The 12,884-nt window shown below is 38.4% G+C and overlaps 1 protein-coding gene across 2 annotated transcripts in view; it reads left to right on the forward strand.

The window, feature by feature from the left end:
• Window positions 1-12,884, forward strand: part of Slc9a9 (solute carrier family 9 member A9) — a 560,109-nt gene that overhangs the window by 330,335 nt on the left and 216,890 nt on the right. For both annotated transcript variants that reach the window (NM_001271438.2, XM_087562860.1), the window contains 1 exon segment: window positions 12,267-12,380. In NM_001271438.2, the coding sequence (NP_001258367.1) occupies window positions 12,267-12,380 (114 nt within the window).

The following is a 12,884-nucleotide window of genomic DNA, read 5'->3' on the forward strand; positions in this document are numbered from 1 at the left end:
ATACCTATCTTGCATTTTTATATACATAGGTTTTCAAAGTCCTGCAAAAATTTTTGGGCGAAAAGGGGTCACAAGTGGAAAAGCATAAGAAGCCACCATCCAAAGCACTCAGTGGAGGTCCGGAGTTTCTCTGAGGGGGGAAGGGCGAGTCAGAAAGGACTCATTCAGTGGAAAATTAGTCTTCAAATCAGCAAGAGATCAGTATTCTCTTCCTTGATATTTGGAGCGTATTGAAGGGTTTGGTGTTATGGATAGATGGATGCAAACAGACAATTGGGAGAAAACAAATCTCTGTTACCTATAGTCACCCTTCCTTAATTAGTCCCAATAAATGACAAAAATTAATTGATTAGTTAATTAAAAAGTAAATTCTGGCTAGATTTACCTCTGCAGAGTCTTTCATGCCCTGACACTGTGCTGCTCCCCTTTTCTGTTTTGTTTCTGGTCAATTTGATACAAACTGGAGTCACCTAGAGAGAAGGAACTCCAATTAAGGAATTGCGTCTATCAGACTGGCCTGTGAGGACATTTTATTGATTAATGATTAATGTGGCAGAGCCTCTGGAAATGGTGCCACTCTGGGCAGATGGGTCTTGTGTCAGATGTGTGAACTGAGCAAGCCATGGAAAGTGAGCCAGCAAGCAGCTTTCCCCAACAATTGGTTTCGGCTCCTGGTTGAGTTCCTGCCCAGACTTCTCTCAGTGTTGGACTGGGATGGATACAGTAAGCCAGATGAGCCCTTTCTTTCCCTAATACGTCTTCATCAATATATTACCATAGCAACAGAAAGCAAGCTAGAACATCCAGTGTGGTAGTTTGAATAGGAATGGGTCCGATAGACTCAGGTGTTTGAAAGCTTGACCCATAGAGAGTGGTACTATTAAGAGGTACAGCCTTGTTAGAGGAAGTGTGTCATGGTGGAGCAGGGGTTTGAGGAGTCGTATGTGCCCAAACTAAATACAGAGTGACACACGGTCTCTCCTTGCTGCCTGCAGATCAAGATGTAAAACTCTAGCACCATGGCTACCTGGACACTGCTGTGCTCACCACCATAATGATAATGAACTGAACCTCCAAAACTATAAGCCATCTACTATTAAATGTTTATTTTATTTATTTTTAATTTTTATTAATTATTTTATTTATGTCTCAAATGTTGCCCCTCCTGTTCTTCTGTTCTGCCCCTCCCAGAATTCTTCCCCCACTCTCTCCCCTTCACCTCTGAGAGGGTGTCTCCCCTTCAGCATTCCTCTTCTCTGAGGCATCAAGTCTGTACAGGATTAGGTCCATTCTCTCCCACTGAGTTCAGACAAGACAGTCCCATGCTACATATGTGCCAGAGACCTCAAACCAGCCCATACATGCTCTTCACTTGGTGAAATAGTCTCTGCGAGCTCCCAGGAGTCCAGGTTAGTTGACACTGTTGATCTTCCTATATCATTGTAATCTCCTCAGTTCCTTCAATCCTTCCCCTAATACTTCCAGAGGAGTCCCCAACCTCAGTCCAATGCTTGGCTCTAAATATCTTCATCTGTCTCAGTCAGCTTCTGGTAGAGCCTCTCAGAAGACAGCCATGCTAGGGTCCTGTCTACAAGCACAATATAGCATCATTAATAATGTCAGGGTTTGGTGCCCACCCATAGGATGGATCCCAAGTTGGGATAGTCACTGGTCAGCCATTCCTTAAATCTCTGCTCCATTTTTGTCCTTGCATTTCTTTTAGATAGGAACAATTTTTAGTCATAAATTTTGAAGGTGGCTTGGTGTCCCCATGCCTCCTACATAACTACTGGAGGTGGTCTCCTCAGGTTCCATCTGCCCACTGTTGGGCATTCTGGCTAAGGTCACCCCCATTGAGTCCTGGCCCTTCCCCATCCTGGGTCTCTGGGGATTTCTAGAGGATTTTCCCACTCCATGCCCCAGCAACAACACATTTCCATTTATTTTCCTGGACATTTTGGCTTCTCTCCTCTCTCCCCCCCTCCCCAATACCTGATCCTGATCCTTCTCCTCCTCCCTCCCCTCTCCCACCTAGATCCCTTCTTTCCTCTGCCTCCCAAGATTGATTCTTTCCCCCTTCCAAGTGGGATTAAAGAATCCTCACTCAGGCCTTCCTTCTTGTTAAACTTCTTATGGTCTGTGGGTCATATCATGGGTATTCTGCACTTTTTAGCTAATATCCACTTATCGGTGAGAACATACCTTGCATGTATTTTGGGTCTGGGTTACCTCACTCAGGATGATATTTTCTAGTTCCATCCATTTGTCTGCAAAGTTCATGATGTTCTTGTTTTAATTGCCAAATAGCATTCCATTGTTTCAATGAACTGCATTTTCTATATCCATTCTTCAGTTGAGGGACATCTCAGTTGCTTCTAGTTTCTGGCTATTATGAATAAGATAAGGAATTCATGGCACATACCTAAACATAATAAAAGTAATATACTGCAAACCAATAGCCAACATCAAATCAAATGAAGAGAGAGAAACTTGAAACAATCTCACTAAAATTGGAATCAAGACAAGCCACTCTCTCCCTATTTATTCAATATACAATGGTATAATTCTAATCAAGCAAATGAAAGATCTGTATGACAAGAACTTCAAGTCCCTGAAGAAAAAAGCTGAAGACCTAAGAATATGGAAAGATCTCCCATGCTCATGGATCAGTAGGATTAACATAGTGAAAATGGCCATCTTGCCAAAAACAATCTACAGATTCAATACAGTTCCCAGAAAAAATCCAACACAATTCTTTGCAGACCTGGAAAAAGCAATCAACTTCCTATCCAAAAAAACAAAATAACTAGGATAGTCAAAACTATTCTGAACAATTAAAGAACTTCTGGGGGAGTCACCATTCCTGACCTCAAGCTGTACTACACAGAGCAATAGTGATAAAGTCCACACCGTATTGGTATGGAAACAACCAGTCAATCAACGGAATAGAATTGAAGACCCAAGAGTAAACCCACACACCTATGGACACTTGACCTTTGCAAAGAAGCCAAATCCATACAGTGGGGGGGAAAGGAAGCATCTTCAACAAATGGTGCTGGTCTAACTGGCAGTCTGCATGTAGAAGAATGCAAATTTGCCCATTATCACCCTGCACAAAGTTCAAGTTCAAGTGGATCGAGGACCTCAGCATAAAACCAGATACACTGAGTCTAATAAAAGAGAGAATGGGAAATAGCTTCAAATGCATTGGCACAGGGGGGTGTTTTCCTGAATAGAGCACAATGGCTCATGCTCTAAGATCAACAATTGATAAGTGGGACCCCTTGAAACCTAAAACATCTGAAAGGCAAAGGACATTGTCAATAGGACAAAATGGCAACCTACAGATTGGGAAAAAATCTTCACCAACCCTACATCTGATAGAGGACTAATATCCAAACTATATAAAGAAATATTTTCCTCTATATGAGTTGCCTTGGTCATAGTGTCTTTTCACAGTAATGAAACCTTAATTAAAATACTCAGTCAAAATGAATTTCAGTGCCTTTCTTTAGATAAGTACATGAAAATCATTAGATTCCCTCAAACAGTCCTAATCCAAAGTGATGTTGAGGAATTTGTGAATTTAAATTGATATTTGAATATCTGAGAAGCTAAATTAATATTTAAGTATTTGTCAAGTTAAATTACTATTTCTTAACTAGGTTATAGTGAGCTGTATAAAATTTCTCCACACAAATTGTGATAGGGTGATTGAATTTCATCCTTTGGAACAAATAGAAAAATGTCTGTGAGAATTAGTGACTAGTGTATTTCATAAAATAGGTGTCCCCTTAAGTTCTTAATAAGTATAAAGTAAATAGCTCTTGCTGATCTGCTTATCGGCTACTGAGTGTTCATGGAACATGGCTTGGTGAACAGATCTGTTGCTTGATGGACATCTCATGGCTGCCATGAGATTCCAGAGTATTGAAACATTTTGTCCTCTTAGCAGTTTTATTGTTTCCTGCCCTTGTTGGCATTGTCATCTTGCTTTTTCTCCCCTAAAGAACAGCTCTTCTAAGCATAGATTTCTTTTGACCTGGGTCGCCTCTAAAAATTTACCTACTGTGAATACATGCTGGCAAAATAAATATTGTTTATTATTTATATATAATAAGTTGATGAATAAAAAGTTAAGTTTTTCACTCGTCTTGAGTAGGAAGAATATAGATTAGAAGAGTTTTCTACACTGAATTATGGGTTGACTAGATTGAGATTTGTCGTTGATGTTAACATAACTGGCTTTGGGATGAAGCTTTATTATTTTTATTTGTTCACTAATTTTTACCTAAATTGGCCAGTAATTCCATTTCCTAAGTGAATGACTACCTGAGGCCAGACTCAGTCGATGAAGTTTTAATAGTCAAATTGGATTTGTCCGATGAGGGGCCCGTTGGAGAGTCCCTTTTGAAATATCTTTAGGAGGTTTTGCAAGTGAAACAAAATTGAATTCACCCACAGATTTTCATTAAGTGCCTCAAGAAGGAAATAATTACAATGCCTGTTCACTCAGACCACGATGTTACATGCTAGAGCTAGACAGAGGAGTTCTAATCAGTGCGGCCGCCTTGCTATTAAAGGGGCCTTTTTAAAATGCTAACTATCACAATGTAAAAAAAGCGAATCTATCAGAATGTCAGAGGTTTTTAAAAATTGATAAAAATGAATGTTGTCAGGAGTGTGGAGAGAAGGGTCCCTCTGCAGCATGAGCAGAGATGCAAATTGCCTCATTCTTTCTGAAGGGCAGGCTGGTGGGATGCTTAAAACGGAAAATTAATGTCTCTCCACTGACAGAGAGAGGCCCATGTCAGGAAATTTACCTGAGATGTAATCACTCACTAGGAAGAGAAGCCTGTGCAAAGATGCTCAGGGCAGCATTGTTTACAAGGGAAAAGATCTGAAAATAACCAGGTATCTGGTTAGCAATAGAATGAAGTCAAATTCGGTGGGAGGAGAGATTCAGACGGATGGTGTGCCACAATTAAGGATTGTGTAGCACCATCAAGTTCAGTTGAATGAAAAGAGGTTTTTTAAAATACTCTTGAGTCATCTGTACATGTAAAATTATCATTGAAGTTAGCTATACAAAATGTGCTCAGAATCATCCAATTTTAGATATATTGTCCTTATGTCATGCTTAGATGAATGGAAAGACCACTGAAACAGATGTTCTACAGAAGGATAAGTGCTATTGTGTTGCTGTGCCTTTGTCTACACTGGAAAAAAAAGCTTTTATAGAAAGTAGAGGGCTAAACAGTTATGAAAATGTCCTTAGGAACATGTCCAGAATATGGCCCTAAACATTTCCAAATCTAAGTTAATGGTGAAGATTAATCAAGATAGACAAGTGGGACAGTTTCCTAATGGTCACAGTTCAGGGAAAATGGGTGACCTACCCTGGATATGGTCAGTACCATCTTCTGAACTGGGATCCTAGATTGAAAAGAAATAACAAAATATAGGAGAGAACAAGCTGGGCATCAGTATTTCATCTTGCTCTCTGATTTCTGACATTAATAAAATGTGATTTCCCACTTCACAATCTTAGACATGACTTTCCACTGTGGTAGACTGCATTCCTTCAACTTACAAACCAAAATAAACTTGGTTTTCAAAGAAGAAGAAGAGAAAGAGGAAGAGAAAGAAAAAAGAACAAAGTACACTAGGAATAAACAAGGGTGCCTGCTAACTTCCTAGGAATACAAGAGACACAGGCTTGCAAAGCTAAAGGAAGAAAATGCTTGAAAAGAGATTTATCCTACTTTAATATGTTGGTTCTGATTCCATTTAATTTTTCGAACTATGAAAGTAATAGTTTCTTAGTAAAACTAAGCATTAAGGTAACTCTCCATAAAATATGTATGTATACATATGTGAGTACATTCCGATGGATACAAGTATATCATGTATTTCTTCAATTTCTTTCATTGCAAAACAAAATCCCCTGTAACATATATCATTATATGCACATATCATTAGTTAATCATGCTATTTACTTATTTGACAATCTTATATTTACATAGGGAGGAATTTAATAATTTCACCCTACTACCCTTTCATTTTCTATTCCTCTTCTGCTGAAGCCATTCTTCTCTCTAAGAAACCAACCTCCAACTTTCACATCTTCTGGTGTTTCTTACATTTCTTTGTTTCTAAATCATTGCTAATATAAATAACCTTTATAATATTTCCTTGTTGAAAATTACATACAAAATCACAGATGACTTATTGAGTAACTCACAGTTGGGTTTGCCTTTTTAATAAACATTGCGTGTTCATCTGGAGTATGCTTGGGTATAACAAGCAAATCAGGAATCAGTTCATTATCATTGTCTTGCTCTGCATTGCGAAACAAGTTTAAAGAACTTAAGAATACTGAACACTAGAAGTAAATGGATAGGGATGGCTGCAGATACAGCGGTGAACAGCTAATGGTGATATAAGGCTAAGGGAAGCAAGCAATTCATTTCTTCTGTTTCCTTATGTTCTTTCTTTCTCCAAATTAGCCAGTTTGTGCTATACTGTATCCCATTAATGTCATCACACAAACACAACTCTTACCTCAAAAGGGATAAGGGACAGTTTATTCAAGAGTCAACTCTGTGTGATCAGGGACACAAATTTAGGTTATTCAAAATTCCATGTTCCAATATGGGAGCAGTTTCATGAAGTTTGTAAAACAGACAAAGAAAGGCATAAATCTGAACACTTTTAAATATATTGCACAGGCAGCTTTGACAAAGAAATCTGATCTGTTGGCATCAGTTGCTATCTGATGACTCACCCTTTTGGTTAGTGAAAAGTATGGTTTTGTTAAATTAATTCATTTCAAATCATTTTAGTCTGTTAGTCATAGAATGCTGGGTCCAACAGAGAAATAGGCAAGGAATGGCTATTTATGGGACTTACAATAGCCCAAGATAAATTATAACTGGACTCTGAAACCTTAGCGTCCCAACATCTCCACATCCCTGAAGTTGTAATCAGTTTATCAGTCTTTGCAGATACAGCTTCAATCACCCCTTACAGACATAACTTCTACACAGAAACTCATACCTAAAAACCAGTCTTTTCCCTAATATGCTATAAAACAGAAATTTAAAACAGAAATAATAAATATGAAAGAAATTAATTCCTTGGGAGATAGGCACAATACAGATTAATCAACAGGGCTGGAGGTTCATGTTGAGAACATTCATCAAACTTGCCAGGAATAAAAATGTTTATCTAGAATGAAGATGAAAATAACCTATATTGGAGGGAATATATAATGATAATCACTGTAATATTAATAATACTATGGACAACTATATATCAATAAATATGAAAATGCAGATCATTGATATAAATAGGGACCCTGACTAATCACATTTGCATCTACTAGAATAGTAATGTATAATTTAAAATACTCCTACAGAGAAAACTATAGACGCAGAATTCTTCTAAGCATTTAGAGAAGAGTATGAGAATCTCATTTATGAGCTTAACCACATAAGAAATACTCTTGTGTGTCTTGTACAGATTTAACTACACAAGATATACATTCAACAGCCAATACAGTAGTATCAAATCAGATTCAGTAACATGTGGGGGTGAGAGGCGCATTCTAGCCAGTCGAGCTTTCCTGATGATGTACCAGAGTCCTTTGTATCATAGGACCAGCTTAGTAAATGTTCTGGTCATTTGTCAACTTGACACAAACTAGGGTCACCTAGGGAGAGGGAAGTTCTATTGAGGAATTACTTTCATTAAATATGCCTGCAGGCATGTCTGTGGGGCATTTTCTTGATTAATGATTGATGTGAGAAGGCCCAGCCCACTGTGGGTGGTGCCATCCATAGGCAGGTAGTCTTAGGTGGTATAAAAAAACATAGCAAAAACAGCACTCCTCCATTCTCCCTGAATCTGTTCCCGCCTCCAGGTTCCTGCCTTGGAATTTTGCTCTGATTTTCTTCAATAATGGACTGTGAGAGGGAAGTATAAGCCAAATTAAACTATTCTCTCCTCAAGTTGATGTTGTTCGTGCTTTATCACAGCAATAAAAGGCACTTATGAAAATCAATGCATTATTCTCTTGACTATTAAGTCTATTTCTAATATATAGAGAATTGAAGGAGAAACTTATACTGTGTATGCTGCTCTGAACTTGATAGAGAATTATTGTACATTGTCCCTTTGGGATAAGACACATAGCCTTAGTGCCATTTATATCCTATACTATATTAAAGGTCTTGACAATTGTAATGAAATAAACAAGTATAAAGGATAACAGATACACTTTAACTGACAAGGAAAAAATCAAACTTATTCATATTTGAAAGCAACATAGTTTTTAGAGTCTAAAATAATCTACCAATAAATTATATCAACTTAATAGGGCCCTAAATAAAATATCTTTTAAAAGGCAAATATATATATATATATACATACATATATATACATGCACCTGTATATGAATATAGCAAAAAACAATAAGAAAGTAAACTTAGAAATTTTATTGCTGTTTTTATAGCAGTAACAAATCATCAAATAGTTGTAAATATAAACAAAGATGCCCAAAATATTCATACATAAGTTATAAAGAGAAATTAAAAGTCAAAATAAAGATAAAGATAAAGATAAAGAGTATTCATGGATGGATTCCAAGTTCCAAAACTAGAAAGTATATCCACAAAAATATAATAAAAGTCTATCCTTAATCTAAAAATTCAATGTAATTCCAACTAAAATATCATATTCTACCTTATTCAAATTGACAAGGCAATTCCTAAATTCAAATGTCAAGAGGTAAAAATGTGAATTCAAGAAACATAAAGGGAAGAAAAGAAAACCTAAGTGTTGGCAGGAGTCTAATGCACCTGGAACCACCATTGGGCATGTGAGTTGGGACCACCAGTTTGGAAGACGGCACGGCACTCTAGCCCAGTAATCCTTTAGCCAGGCAAATGTATCATAGCAAACCTCATCATACCTCCATACTGGGACAACACAAATGTCCACCTATACACATATAAATAAGATTATTAAATATTAATATAATTGAAAAATAACTTTCTGTGCAAAGTGAAGACATTCACAAATACTCTATCGAATAGTGGATGGTAAAGTGGACATATTGTCTAACTTGGTTCACATGAAACTGAAAAACAGAAAAAGACACTTGATTGGTAGCGGTCTAAGTTCTGGTAGCTCCCCTGAGGAAGGAAGCAGGACATGGAAAGGGAATGAATGACTGACTGTGGGTTCTGGCAATCTTTTTTTAAACTTTAAACTGTTGACATGTGGTTTATACGTCATATATAAGTTTTTAGATAATTAAGGATCAATAAAATTATTTTTACATATGTGAAATCGAGAAAATTTTGAACCACATAGAGCCTGGGAGAAGGCCAGCACCAAGGAATATTGTAATACATTATTGATCTATGTGACTTAAAAAGACTGTGGGAGTCACACAGAACAGGCAGTAGTGGAAACAAAGAAACAGGTCCCAGAATAAACAAGTCCAAGGCGTAAGTTTTGTGCCATGTATACGTACACAGATGCTTATAATGTGACGTGTTAGCTTTCAATAAGTTGAGTAGAAAAAAACCAAACTAAATTCAGCATTATCAAAAAGAAGAAATTCTGTCAAGCAAACACTTAAAGCCATAGATTCGAAGTAAAATGTACAGTAAAAGCTCCTGTCACATCACAGCTAACAGAAGGAATCGGCATGTCCCTCGTGCCTTGTTCTCTCTTGAAGATGAATGACAGCAGGCAAGAATAATAAACTTTCTTATTACCTTAAAAAGGGTCAGGAAGTTGACCTCATTCCTTTTAGAGTAGAAAGGCTCTTGATTGTTGCTTTGGAAGAAGTTTGATAAAAATGCTTAAATAGAATGACCAAGAGTTCAGCCTCTTAGCCTAGTGATCCCAGATGGCTGTGGGTGGCTTCTGCCAGCATCCTTCTGACTTCACCCAGTGGAAAGGTGGGCGTTGTCATCCCAGTTCTCCCTTCAAAGCCCTGTTGAATTGCCTTGGCTCCAAATATACCACACCCATTTTGAGCCAAATGGGATGTGTAGAGAAACGCATGGACCTGAGATGTTTGGTCCAGAATTCTATGCCCCACATCTAAGCTAGAGAGGCTCTAGATGCCATAGAGGATATGGAGAACGTAATACATTCCAGAGGAAAACTAGAGTGGCCATGCAGAAGAGGCTGGATGTATTCCTGGTCATAAAACGTCCTCTCTAAGGTAAAATACACTTGGAGTAAGTACAGGAGAGACATTTTAACTTTACCTTGACATTTGTATATCAGTGTTAAAAGCTAGAGTGCTTCTAAGTATTGGACATATTTCCACCCTCACCCCCTCCCCAAATTCAGATGTTGGACCCAGTGAGATGCTACTTGGAGGTAAAGGCTTTGGGACATAGTAGGGTCCTGATGGTGGGTTGCTCGTGATTTTCATCAGTGTCATTCTAAGAATAGACACAAGAAAGGGGGACTCTCCCATGGGAGCTTACCACAAGCAGGGGGAAGTGAGAAAAAGGAACCTTCATCAACTCAGCTGCCACTTTAGTCTTGTACATCTCCATCTCCAGAATTATGGGAGATAAATGCCTATTGTTTAGTCTAGGCAGACTGCATCATTTATTAGGGTATCTCACACCAATTAAAATGATAGCCAAATCTTGTTTTGGGGAAAAGTAAAGGCATAATGAGGTAGCAAAAGGTTCTCCATCCTCTGTCTTCCCTAATCCTGTGCTTTAAGCTCTCAGGAGTCGTTTGAGTGACTGTGTTTGTTTCCATTCGCTGCCCTAGAGTGTGAGCAGAGTGCCCACAGGAATTGATGGTGGCTGCCACTGCAGAAAGACCATGCTGTTCCGAAGGAGCGGTGTCTTTTCTAATCCTCTCTTTCTATTACCGGTTTTAAATAATGTTTCTGACAAGATTCTGCTTCTTTTTCTGTCAACTGTCAGTGAACATGTATTGGGCATTATTTGTGGGGCTGTAAATACATTATGTGAAAAAATAATGAGTCCTTACAAAGTCAGGAGCAATGCCTCGAGAGACGTTTACCTACATGATTTATGTAGGTCCAGGAATGAAGTTTCAGAAACTTCCAAGTGGAAAGCCTGGACCATAAACTAAAGTCTGTGCCAGATCAGACTTTGGCATAGCCCCTGGACACATTTCCCTTTCGCTTTTAATATAGAAGTTAGAAAATGCTTTTTTATGTTCAACTTAAATTGTTTAGTTAATGGTCTAAGAATAACTCTTGGGAGCACCCCTCAGCATAACACTCCACTCTTCCGACCGAATTTGATGTATCTATTGTGCTCTTGCTTCAGAAGCTCATCCCTGGGATTAATCATCCCCGTTACTAGCTAGAAATTGTAGACATTTAATGGATATACCTACATCAGTCAATTTAATGAGTCTCATTGTCTAAGGGTGGAAATAAGCTAATCACTCTAATGTTAAAATATAATTGATGTTCATGCTCATTCCGAGTTTTCCAAGTTTGTCTCTCCTGCCTGCTTGAAGGGGCTAGTTTAGTTTAAGCTCCTTTGTTTGAGATATATATTGATATTGATATATACATCAATTCTCTTTTTTGTATCACAGCCCTGATTCATTCATATTCTCTCTCTCTCTCTCTCTCTCTCTCTCTCTCTCTATCTATCTATCTATCTATCTATCTATCTATCTCTATCTCTCTCTATCTCTCTCTCTCTCTGTCCTGGAACTCAAGTGCATCTACAAGTTAAGGTTTAGGCAGTCTAAACAACCTTAAGGTCATTTGCAATAGCACAGCTTGAGCAAGCCACTTGACTTCCATTTCCTTAACAGGGAAAATTGGGAATCTTGTGTCATCAGAGAAGGAATTGTTCTGTGAAGGGGTTGGGGATTTAGCTCAGTGGTAGAGCACTTGCCTAGCAAGCTCAAGGCCCTGGGTTCGGTCCCCAGCTCTGAAAAAAGAAAGAAAGAAAGAAAGAGGGTGAGGAATTGTTCTGTGAAAAGATATGGCTGGTTGATACCACCTGAACTCTATTTGGAAACCTGACAGTTGAAAATAATACAATGTTGACCTGGCTATAGTAGAAGTCACTAGGCAAAGGACCAGGTAAGTCCAGTGTCCTAAGAGCAGGAGCCCAAGGTCAAAGTGGTGGCTTATGTGCAGGAGGATGGTCCAGTCATGAAAGCGGTAATAAACGAGCTGTACACTCATCTGAGTGGTAATCAGTGGCTTTCCGTCTCTGTTTTGTTTTCAGCTGTTTGAATTTATGAACTTCCTGGCTGAGAACGTCATCTTCTGCTACATGGGCCTGGCTCTGTTCACCTTTCAGAATCACATTTTCAATGCTCTTTTTATACTCGGAGCCTTTGTATCCTTTGAAGAAAACTAATAGAAAATGTTCCAACCTTATTCCTAGTAGCACTTTGAAGACATCATAGATGTTAACATGACTGCCGTGCTTTCAACATCAGAAGCATTATGCCTGTGTAAGTTTATTGCCAACAAATAACACCTTTTGCCACTGTGGAGTTAGCTCAGCTGGTAAAGTATTTGCCTTACAAGCATGCAAACCACAGTTTGATCCCCGGAACCTACAAAAACAAAAACAAAAAACAAACAAAAAAATAAAAAATAAAAAAGAAGTCCATGTGAAACGTGCTCGTTAGCCCAATTCTGGAGAGGTAGAGACATACAAGTCTCTAGGACTTGCTGGCTTTCCTGGCTACTAGAACAGACAAAAATCTGGACCCCACTTTAAATATAGAGGGAGCTCCTTCTGGAGGGCTGGACTCAAAGGTATTCATTCCCATGACAGCATGTGTCCGGCTAAAGGGACACTGAACAATTCCTAAGACAAGCCTGGCGCTATTGT

Source organism: Rattus norvegicus, chromosome 8 (assembly GCF_021556685.1).
Source record: "Rattus norvegicus strain SHRSP/BbbUtx chromosome 8, alternate assembly SHRSP_T2T, whole genome shotgun sequence".
In the NCBI taxonomy this organism is placed as follows: domain Eukaryota; kingdom Metazoa; phylum Chordata; class Mammalia; order Rodentia; family Muridae; genus Rattus; species Rattus norvegicus.